We start from the raw sequence: 12,203 nt of genomic DNA on the forward strand, positions 1-12,203 counted from the left end.
TGCCCAAAATGCCCCTATTATATTTTGCACCTGCACCTGCAGCAAGGTTTTATAGGATAATTCCACACAAAATAATATTTCAGTTTTGGATTTCAAACAACAAAAAGCAACGTATTACTACTTCAGGGGTGTTGCAGCGATCCGCCTGACCTGTCATGTCACCCAACACAGTGGTCAGGGGATGGGGGGAGCTCTGGCCCTGGTGAGAAACGGCCGGATTCCCCGCATGTGCAGAACGGGTCCTGCAAGATCGCATGCAGGCCCCCCTATGCCTCAGCCCGACGACAGGCAGAGGCATTAGCGGGGCGGTACAGGGGCACCTGCATTCCCAGAAATGGGGGGGGGGGGGGTCATCCCAGTTTTCCAGGAGGGACAAGGCCACAGTCTCCCAGAGGGGGCTGCCAGAAAGTCGCCATGTATGCCCTAAGGCAAAAACAAAGAGTACAAGACAGCACAGTGTGATGGTGCAAATTCCCTGCTGCCACGCCACGCCACATAAACAAATAGTGTGTAATACTGATGCCAGGGCACTCCCTGTACAAACATCAGTCACACCAGCTCAGGCAGATCTCCAGTACAATAATGGAGCTCATATACAGTATAGGAATGGTGCTAAGCAGAGACAATGCAAACAGGATCACTTAATACAAATTACTTCTATCTGTGCACTAAAATTTGCCTCAATGTTGCATTAGTCACAATGAATGAAATCCTGAGGTGATGCTGTGAGGAGTTTGCAGAGTGGTGAATATTGCCATCTGGTGGCCATAATGTGAATTGGTTTTTAATCTGAACAGATTGGTGAAGTATTTTATATGGTGGGAAATGTGATATTAACACAATGAAAATGCTGCTGTCGGGAGCGCCGGGCCTAGACAACAGCATAAGGGCCTGACTTAGATATACGCGTTTTTGCAGCCACGACCAGGCTTTTATGCTAATACTGCAGCCGATGCACTTCGTACAGAGGGCCTGATGCAACTGCGATTGCGATAGTGATTACGCACGCAGTCTCACTGCGATACTATGCTAATCCACTTTGATGGCTATGTCACTGCAGCACAACATAAGGACGCCCACCTTACCTTACACACATCCGTAATCCTTAGCAAGACTGCAAAACCATCGGTAACAGTGAGTACCATCGCAGCCTCACGCACACTTGCACAAGCTCTGACCTTACTCAGGAATTGCTAACCTCAGCGCACGCTATCAGACCTCAGGCTGTGTACGGCATCGCAGTGGATAATTTATGCACGCCCATGCAACGATGTTCAAATGCCCTGGCACGCCTGCGTTTCCCCAACCACCACCCCCCGTCCCCACCCACAAACGGCACTTCCTGTCAGTCACACTGCAGTGGGTCTGCGTGGTCACTGCAATCGCTGTCCCGATCGCGCATGTGCAGAAGGCAACAATCGGCCGATTGCGTGCGTAATCGCAGTCGCGATCGTTAATGAATCAGGCCCAGAGACATCTACAGACTGTGGTGCTAATCCGCCACTGTGCGCATTAAGAGGCACCATCGGGCGCACCAAGGAACGTTGCACCATTCCTTTGGAGGCACAGGTTATACGCCTAAACATGGCCTCCGATGTCAGTGGAACGTGACACGCCCTTGTCTGGCTAGCCACTCCCCCTGTTACCACCCAGACACGCCCACTGAAGTTGTCTCTCTCTGCATTTAAAATTCGCTTTGCGGCTCCTGGCGGTAAGCATCGAGATGCATGCACAGACTGGAAACATTGGCCGCATGCGTGCGGCATCAACACTGCGTTTACCACTGAATAAGGATGACAACTGACCATCGATAGTTCACAAACATCAATGGTTTACTACAGATTGCCTATGGTTTTACCATTGATGTCGGAGAGCCAATGGTTCTCGGCCATCAATGGCAAAGTGGAACCCAATGTTTTTTTTTCTTCTTCCAACACGGAGCTTAGCCCCGATCCCCATTTTTGATTGGCCCATTGCGCCGCGGTTATTTTCAGTAACAATAGGGCTACATACAGGGGGAAACATAAAAGTACTGCTGGGTTGTGGGTAGCGATATGCAAATGACCAAATCTGAGTTCTTATTCACTAACGTTGCTGAAAGATGTGAATCTGTGCAAAGCCACAGTAACCAATCAGACATTTGCTTTTATATTTCACGTGCACTAGACAGATGAGTGCAAATTTCTGGTTGGTTGTTGTGGTTCTACCGCAGACCTTGCTCTGATCAAGGTTGGTAAAGACATCTCTGAGACCTAAAGTACATGTTCCGCACAGACGTTCAACACAACAACTGGCTACTGTGAGTTACAGCATACCAGTATCGGGTCATTAGATATATTCCAGTGACTCAGGGCCGTAACTAGGGGTGTGTGCCAGCGGGAACGTCGTGCAGGGCCCTGGGGGGCGGCACTGTCATTGCCCCACGGCCACTGTACTTGGCATGCATGGTATTTGCATCAGCAACCTATAGCCTGTACAACCACCTGGTGTGTCCAGAGGATGTCCTGGTCAGTGCTGTACTTCCCGGTGCTTGTGATACTACGTTTCAGGGGGCGGGACAGGCACAGGGCGCAGTGTGACGCCCGGCACTGGCATTGCAGTGAATTGTCTGTCGTCTCCTTCTCCCCCGAAATTCTCGGGATTGTGTAACGCGCCCCCCCCCCCGCTCCGCCTCCAAACTTGTACCACGTGCCCCCACCCCCGCGAAGTGTTTACCCAGCTGCCTCCTCCTGGTTGGGGAGCCAGATTGTAGGCAAGTGCTGTATACTGCAATGTCTGTGTACGCTTTGTACAGTACTCACTGCTGTGCATTGTATTTATACCGTGCTCTTAGGTCTTAGTGCAGCTTAAAAATGTGACCTACACACGTCACTGAAATATCAAAATGAAATCACAAAATTCAATAGAATGAATAAAATGGCAGCGCAGATCAACGCGTTTCAGCTCAAAACTTCTTGATAAAGGCTTTTTGAGCTGAAACGCGTTGATCTGTGGGGCTGCCATTGCCTAGCTGTCTAGGAGGAACCTGTACCAGAGAGGTGAATGGCTTGTTGGGGTAGCTATAATCACCCCTTATGCTTGTTACTGTGCCTCTCTTAAAAGGTTACCTATGGTACGCTGCCATTTTATTCATTCTATGATTTTTAGATATTTTGGAAATAAATGTGATAATACTGCACTATGAGAGATCGTATTTTGTGATTTCTTTGAGATGCTGTATAACACTGAAGGGTTTTTTCGTGCTAGTGTGAAGATTATCATTGTAGAAGAAAAGAAGAAGTTTGTTTACATTTTCAACACTTTTATATTCATCTGAAGACTTTATGTGACTATTTTAGTTTTATATATGGACTTTACCTCATGAGGAGCACTTGAGATTTTGCTGTTTTAATTTTGATATAACAATTTGTAGTTGACTTTAGCTTAAATGATATAAATATATAATGTAAATATAAATATTCCACATGACCCAATCATATGGCGGCCGCTAGGCTGGGATGTGGATGAGGCCCCAAAGTCTCCACTTCTCCCGCAAAGAGGAAGCTCAGGGCCCTAGTGTGGCGGGAACATCCTATACCCCTTGTCAGTCAGCGAGCGGAGCCAACTTTACTTTAGTAAATATACCCCTAGGAGTAAACTATTGGCCTGTGCACTGAACCACATCAACCAATAAGCAGTTAGCTTTTATGTGTCCAGTGTAAGTTACAACATGAAAGCATGTTTCTGATTGGCTGTATCTCAGAGGGAGTATAACACAACTGAACACACAGGCTACCAGCAAATCGCACATTTTTTTCTGTGTCAATGGAAAGATAACTTCTTTTTAATGGATTTTCACTTTCCTGGAGCGGTAGACTGAGGCAGGCTAGCGGAGCTGCGGGCTGGTCATCCCCATAGTACACTACTGTAATTCATAGTTACCTACCCTCCGCCAGTGACAGCTCCTTGCCGGGTGCCAGGGCGTAGCCAGTTTACTACACCCCTTTTCCACCTGCATCAATAACCCGGGTTCTTGCTCGTGAACGCGCGGCAACCCGGGTACAAGGGCAGGGTTGAAATAAGCCAGGTCGAGTGATCCGGCATTTCAACCATGGTCACGACAGCTTCTTCTACATGCAATATAATCACACACTTAGGGGTATATTTACTAAAGTGCAGTTTTATCTAGCACCTATCTAGAAGATAATAGCTAGAATCTGATTGGTTGCTATGGGCAACATCTTCACTCCTAAAAACCCGCCCTTTAGTAAACTTACTAGGGATGTGCGGGCTCGGATTAGTTCTGATTTTCCCGCCAAGTTCTGATTTTTCCCGCCAAAAAACGCATCTCTGAAAGAGGCAAAACGTCATCTTTCATGGACAAACATCATCATTCCTGGGCAAAAGTCCGTGAAAGATGATGTTTGTCCATGAAAGAGGACGTTCTGCCTCTTTCAGAGATGCGTTTTTTGGCGGGAAAAAAATCAGAACTTGGCGGGAAAATTCGAATTAATCCGAGCTTGCACATCCCTAAAACTTACCCCCTCAGCCTTTTCTGTTAGGGAGGGGAAACCTGCTGGGCAATTTCTAGTGTGACCAATGGAGATCAAGCTATAAAATGAGAGACAGTGTCAGGTCTGAATTTTTGTTTTATTCATGGAACATCTCAGACGCTGGGACACAAAGAATAGTTATATATATAAAAAAAAGCAGATAAAATATGGACCCAATACAGCTATACACAGAAGACATAGACAAGATGAAAAGGGTATCTTAATTTGTAAATACATTGTTAAAAAATATCTGGAAAAAAAAAAAAAATCTGACATAACATTATATATAAATGCATTTCTCTCTTGTTCATTTTAAACTCTTATATAATCGATAAAAGAAACTCTCCGCGCCATCCAAGCAGGTCTAGACATCTTCCCGAAGCCCCACGTCTTCCAGCCACAGTCATCGTAGACAATCACGGTTACATTCTTGGTCCATTATGTAGAAAGGTATAGAAAACGTCTTAGGAAAATATAAATGCTGTACGTGACGCACCACACGGGGCTGCTTTGCCCAGATAGAGAAGGGGTTTTGTTCCAGTCTCATGTTGCTACTTAGCTAGATGGATGGACGGCTGATATGCTTGTAGACCTATCAATGGGTGCTGCAAACTGATTTAGTGACATTTGCCATCTGGTAACATGTCATTATTTGGAGAGTGGGAAACACTGGACGGTTGGGAATAGTTTCTCTCGTCCTTCGGGCACGGCAGACAGTGTTTCTGTGATATAAACCAGCAGGGGTGTTGTGTCTGTCATATAGACCACAGAGAGTCGGTATGTATGTTATACAGGGGGAGATGTATCAAGGCTTGGAGAGAGAGATCAACTGGAGGAGTTACCCAAAGCAAGCAATCAGCTTCACAGACTGTGCTAGATAAATGACTGTCAGAAGCGGATTGCTTGCTTTGGCCAAGGCTTGATACATCTCCCCTATACCACAGATAGTCAGTGTGATGGTCATATACAGATGTGTCCTCACTCACCCTACGTTCCTGCGCTATGTGAGATGCTTGGCGTGACTTAGATGCCGCGCCACGGATATACGATATTGTAATTACACGCTTTTGTGTCTTTTTCACACGGCAGACGCCGCACACTGGCAGAGTTACATTATACTGGGGACGTATGATTTGCACTTTTCTCAGAAAGGTGACAGTGTAATTGGCGCTGTGCCGTGTGGCGGGGTGCGTGGCGCGGCCAAGTCATATGGGTCCCCGGTCTCTCGCCTTTTCGCTCAGATAACCGTCTTTTCCCCTCTGCTACAGTACAGCTATTTGTGTACAGGGTACGCGTAGCTTGTGCAGTCATCACATTAGCAAGGCGAAAATTACGCAAATTAAGTAAAATATTACGTGAAAAAGATGCATGGTGCGGTTTAGTTGCATTTTTCATATCCTCCCCCCCACCCCCCCAAACAGGGCTATTTGGCACATTTGAGGATAGGTGTATCATGGGTGTATGACGGGTGTATGACAGGTGTATGACGGGTGTATGACGGGTGTATGTGGACACCTCTGCAGACCATGGAGAGTTGTATTGTCTGTTATATAGTCAGTGTGTCCTTATAGTCACCATCAGTGAGGTATACCTGGTGGGTAGAGTGATAGAACGCTGGCATGTCTATTATATAGACAATCATTTAGGCAACATGTCTGATGTGTAGTCTTTCAGAAAATTGGAGTGACTGTAATTATAGACTGCAAAGAGTCAGTGTGTCTGGTACATAGATCAGAGAGTCGGTGTATATGGTGTATAGAGCAGCAGAGAGTCGGTGTGTCTGGTGTATAGAGCAGCAGGGAGTCGGTGTGTCTGGTGCATAAATCAGCAGGGAGTAGTTATGTCTGGTGTATAGATCAGCAGAGAGTAGTTATGTCTGGTGTATAGAGCAGCAGAGAGTCGGTGTGTCTGGTGTATAGAGCAGCAGAGAGTCGGTGTGTCTGGTGTATAGATCAGCAGAGAGTCGGTGTGTCTGGTGTATAGATCAGCAGAGAGTCAGTGTGTCTGGTGTATAGAGCAGCAGAGAGTCAGTGTGTCTGGGGTATAGATCAGCAGAGAGTCGGTGTGTCTGGTGTATAGATCAGCAGAGAGTCAGTGTGTCTGGTTTATAGAGCAGCAGAGAGTCGTGTATATGATGTATAGATCAGCAGAGAGTCGGTGTGTCTGGTGCATAAATCAGCAGGGAGTCGGTGTGTCTGGTGTATAGAGCAGCAGAGAGTAGTTATGTCTGGTGTATAGATCAGCAGAGAGTCGGTGTGTCTGGTGTATAGATCAGCAGAGAGTCAGTGTGTCTGGTGTATAGAGCAGCAGAGAGTCAGTGTGTCTGGTGTATAGATCAGCAGAGAGTCAGTGTGTCTGGTGTATAGAGCAGCAGAGAGTCAGTGTGTCTGGTGTATAGAGCAGCAGAGAGTCAGTGTGTGGTGTACAGAACAACAGAGAGTCGGTGTATATGGTGTATAGAGCAGCAGAGAGTAGTTATGTCTGGTGTATAGATCAGCAGAGAGTCGGTGTGTTTGGTGTATAGATCAGCAGAGAGTCAGTGTGTCTGGTGTATAGAGCAGCAGAGAGTCAGTGTGTCTGGTGTATAGATCAGCAGGGAGTCAGTGTATATGGTGTACAGAGCAGCAGAGAGTCGGTGTATATGGTGTATAGAGCAGCAGAGAGTCGGTGTATATGGTGTATAGAGCAGCAGAGAGTCGGTGAATATGGTGTATAGAGCAGCAGGGAGTCGGTGTGTCTGGTGTATAGATCAGCAGAGAGTCAGTGTGTCTGGTGTATAGATCAGCAGAGAGTCGGTGTCTCTGGTGTATAGATCAGCAGAGAGTCAGTGTGTCTGGTGTATAGACCAGTAGAGAGTCGGTGTGTCTGGTGTATAGAGTAGCAGAGAGTAGTTATGTCTGGTGTATAGATCAGCAGAGAGTCGGTGTGTCTGGTGTATAGATCAGCAGACAGTCAAAGTGACTGGTGTACAGAACAGCAGAGAGTCGGTGTATATGGTGTATAGATCAGCAGAGAGTCGGTGTGTCTGGTGTATAGATCAGCAGAGAGTCGGTGTGTCTGGTGTATAGATCAGCAGAGAGTCGATGTGTCTGGTGTACAGAGCAGCAGAGAGTCGGTGTATATGGTGTATAGATCAGCAGAGAGTCGGTGTGTCTGATGCATAAATCAGCAGGGAGTCGGTGTGTCTGGTGTATAGAGCAGCAAGGAGTCGGTGTGTCTGGTGTATAGAGCAGCAGAGAGTAGTTATGTCTGGTGTATAGATCAGCAGAGAGTCGGTATGTCTGGTGTATAGATCAGCAGACAGTCAAAGTGACTGGTGTACAGAACAGCAGAGAGTCGGTGTATATGGTGTATAGATCAGCAGAGTCGGTGTGTCTGGTGTATAGATCAGCAGAGAGTCGGTGTATATGGTGTATAGAGAAGCAGAGAGTCGGTATGTCTGGTGTATAGAGCAGCAGAGAGTCAGTGTGACTGGTGTATAAATCAGCAGAGAGTCGGTGTATATGGTGTATAGATCAGCAGAGAGTCGGTGTATATGGTGTATAGATCAGCAGAAAGTCGGTGTGTCTGGTGTATAGAGCAGCAGAGTGTCAGTCGGTGTGTCTGGTGTATAGAGCAGCAGAGAGTCGGTGTGTCTGGTGTACAGAGCAGCAGAGAGTCGGTGTATATGGTGTATAGATCAGCAGAGAGTCGGTGTATATGGTGTATAGATCAGCAGAGAGTCGGTGTGACTGGTGTATAGAGCAGCAGAGAGTCGGTGTGCCTGGTGTATAGATCAGGAGAGAGTCGTTGTGTCTATACTGTATACTGCCGTACTTTGGTGTGTCTATGACAAGCATGGCAGTGACTTGGTATCTGTCACATAGACGAATAGTGTGTTGGTGACTGTGACTAACGCTGTTACTAATTGGTGTGTTTTTAACATAAACTAATTGGTGTGTTTTTAACATAAACTAAAAATAAGTAGCAGTGACGTATAGCGGCAGTAAGTGTGTGACATATGTTTGTACCATATAGTCGGAGTGAGTTGGTGATATATTGTAACAGTGACTTGGTGTCTGTGACATACAGTACAGAGGCAGTGAGAGTTGGTGAGTGTGACATACGAGTGAGTTGGTGTCTGTGACATAGCGGCAGTGAGTTGGTGTCTGTGACATGTAGCGGCAGTGAGTTGGCGAGTGTGACATATCATAGAGCGGCAGTGAGTTGGTGTGTGCAACGTAGAGCGTTAATGAGTTAGTGTCTGTAACATAGAGCGGCAGTGACAAATAGAAACAGTGAGTTGGTGTCTGACATTGAGCGGCAGTGAGTTGGGAATTGTGACATAAAGAGGCAGTGAGTTGGTGTGTGCGCCTTATAGCGGCAGTGAGCTGATGTGTGATTGGTAAGTGTGACATAGAGCAGCAGTGAGTTGGTATCTATGACATACAGCGGCAGTGAGTTGGTGTCTGTGACAGAGTGGCAGTTGGTAAGTGTGTGACATATAGCGGCAGTGAGCTGATGTGTGTATGACAAATAGAAACAGTGAGTTGATGTCTATGACATAGAGCGGCAGTGAGTTGGTGAGTGTGACATTGAGCGGCAGTGAGTTGGTGAGTGTGACATTGAGCGGCAGTGAGTTGCTTTGTCCATTAGACAGGCACGCTATTGGAAATATCGCAGACTACTCATAAATTGGTCTGATCTTTCATCTGTGATGGAGTGCCATTCATTTTCTCATTCAGTCGGCTGACTCGATACGTCTCATAGTGGATGTTGTGGGTTATGTCTTTCAGATCCTGCAGGTTGGACCTATAGGAATGAGTAAGCAAAGCAAAAATGGATCAGAATTTAAATGCTCACATCCGATCCTCTCTAAATCATGAAGCATTTATGATTTGTACCCACTGATCATGGACTGGACTGTATAAATTCCCGCTTACCAGTGTATTTTGACTTGTGTATGGGAGGCAAAGAAATGGAAAATAATATTAAACACAAATGATGGGCACTATGAATCATGCCGTTGTGTGTGTGTAATTCCCCAGCTGTTCCAAGCATATGTGAATTCTCTTTTTTCGAAACAGCAGGCCTCATCTACCTGGAGGATATTCTCAGTTTGTCCAGCATACCTGAGGAACATCAGGGTCTGGATAGTCAATTATGGAGAAGTGTTCCTCCAACCAGTCCACCCTGAGCTTCCTGGGACACATCATTTCAGCAGACGGCATAAAACTGGAAATAGAGACCCTCTCCGGAGATCGCGATTGGCAGCTGCCCAGAGGGATGTGGGGTTTAGCAATTACCACAGACATTTTAAATGGAATTTCTCAAGTGTTAGTAGCATTGCTGCTGCTTTGGCCAAACAGTGGCCTCCTAAGGACATATGGACACAACAGAGTGTCGACAACTTGAAAAGTCTTTTCATCTCTGTTTTCCAACCCAAGTCGGGCCTATACACTCCAAGGTGGTGCGTCCAATAGTGGACGCCCAACAGTGACGCACTCTTCCAGCAGTTCTATCTTGAGAATGATCCATCACTACAATGCAAGCGACCAAACCACCTGGCTTGATTCCGGGAGTGCTATCTCTTCTGAGCTGCAGGACATATTCCAGGTGAAAAGGGCTACAATCGCCATGGTGCCCCAATGAGTTATAAGGCAAGAGGTTTATTCCTCCTAGCTGAGAGCTGTAGGCACAGCAATGGAGACACCTTTCACAATTGGCAGGGCACCCTGACAACAGGTAAACAATTTATTTGGTCCACCGGAAATTCTGGAAGAAGACCGTAAAATAGGATTTCACCTCCTACGGTCAATCCTACATTACCTGTAAACACATATAGGCGTACAGACCTTGTCCAGGCCCCTCATGCCCCATGGACCCATGTCTCCATACATTTAATCGAAGACTTCCACAGATCCCAAGGTAACACACCAGCATCCTGGTGGTAGTGGATCACTCCTCCAAACAAATATATTTCACAGCATTAAAAAAAAATAAAAAAAAATCTTAAATTGCCACTCAATCTGTCCAAGATCTTCACTGAAGAGGTCAATCAATTACACAGATTTTCCTGGGAGATCATCTCCAACCGAAGGGAAGGGGGAATGGATAGAAGGACCAGCCCACAGCAAAGATTGGAGGACCTTCTGCAAGGGGCTGGGAAATTCACTCTACTTCTCATCCAGGTACCATTCCCTGCCGAAAGGACAGATGGAATGTGCTAAATGGTTCCACTAGCTGCTTTGTCTCAGATGCCCAGAAAGTCACAATTGTTTGTGTGGGTAGAGTTCTCACGGGACAACCTGGTGCAGGACTCCATGGCGGCATAACCTTTCTACCTTAAACACCCTGTCTTAGCATCCATCCTCTGGTGTTCCTTCCGCAATCAAGTATATGCAGTGTCTCTAGGGACTGTGGAATAGGCTGCAGAGGTGGCTGAAGTCAACTGAAGCTTAAGAAAAAAAAAAAAAAAAGGTTGGCAATGGGCAGTGAAGTTTGTCTTTCCAGTAAAGAGTCAAGTCATTGAAACTGGAACCTTAGTGCACCCAGTCCTTACTCAATCAACAGGAACATAAGTCTCATTATGTACAGACCAAGGCAACTACAGTGCTTTCCTTCTGGATCAACCCAGCGTTTCACATCGTGGTAAAGTACCAGCTTTGAAGATGAAGATGGTTCCTCTTCCTGCAGTAAAGGGAACTTATCATCCAGTCAATCATTGACTCCCACAGATCTGGGACAGACACGCAGCTCCTGGTGCACTGTAAGGGCTTCGTTCCTCGGATTAAGGTGACGATTGTTTACGCATCCGCTCTACTCGCCAAATTCTTCAGGCTTAATATTGAAAACCCCAGAGGGCTGCATTCCGGAGTCTATGAAGACAGGTATTCCTCCCCCTGGATGCTTCAGGAAACGACATGTAAAGCATAACCTGATAACACGATTAAAAGTCTGTTGCTGTGGTGCCGGCTTGATATCACTGGTGAGTGGTTACCATGTTGTCCGATAATAATCGTCTATAAATGTTGGTAAATGTGACAGGAAGATGGCTGGTTTAGGCTTATACTGTATGTACAGCTGCAACAGTTTCTGTTGACACCGATAGTCATCCAAGTGCCTGGCACAAGTGCCAAACTGTCGGATCTCATCCAATTGCCACCCACGTACCGCAATGTGGGTGGCCAGATTAACCCCATAACAATAAAGCAGACAGCTGATTTCCTTTGTGGTTAGATGAGCCTTGGGAGGTGATTCAGTAATGAACGCAGGGAAGCCATCGAATGCAAGTGTCCGATGGTTTTCCTCTGCAATGTCTCCGGGCCGCGCCGCGCATGTATTGCGGTGGTTAGGCAAGTGCAATGCAGCCGTGTCTGCATACGCGGTTACTATGCGAACATATGCAAATGTCGCAGCGGCCAGGAGATGTACTGAGACGCTCACCTGTGTAATTTGCTAATCCAAGAATCGGCCGTAACATGGCGCAGATCATTCAATTGTCGCAGTCCTAAGTAAGTCTATGGTACCGCAGAATGGCTGTGGGACGTGAGACGCTGGAGCCATGTTTCCTGGGTATGGGATCGCAGGCAAAGACAGTAACAGGCCACTGAAAACGGTCGCCACACGTCTGCATTTTTTTGGCGACACTCCCCCCAAACACTGCCGGCCTGTCAATCACACTGCGAGTAA

At 46.6% G+C, this 12,203-nt stretch overlaps 1 protein-coding gene across 4 annotated transcripts in view; it reads right to left on the reverse strand.

Moving 5' to 3' along the window:
* Positions 1-4,630: 4,630 nt before the first annotated feature.
* Positions 4,631-12,203, reverse strand: part of SEPTIN12 (septin 12) — a 193,302-nt gene continuing 185,729 nt past the window's right edge. For all 4 annotated transcript variants that reach the window (XM_088464614.1, XM_088464608.1, XM_088464619.1 and 1 more), the window contains one exon: positions 4,631-9,323. In XM_088464614.1, coding sequence (XP_088320740.1) covers positions 9,200-9,323 — 124 coding nt within the window. In that variant the 3' untranslated portion in view covers positions 4,631-9,199. The remainder of the gene's footprint in view (positions 9,324-12,203) is intronic.

Source organism: Taudactylus pleione, unplaced genomic scaffold (assembly GCF_031769625.1).
Source record: "Taudactylus pleione unplaced genomic scaffold, aTauple2 ptg000061l, whole genome shotgun sequence".
Taxonomy (NCBI): Eukaryota; Metazoa; Chordata; class Amphibia; order Anura; family Myobatrachidae; genus Taudactylus; species Taudactylus pleione.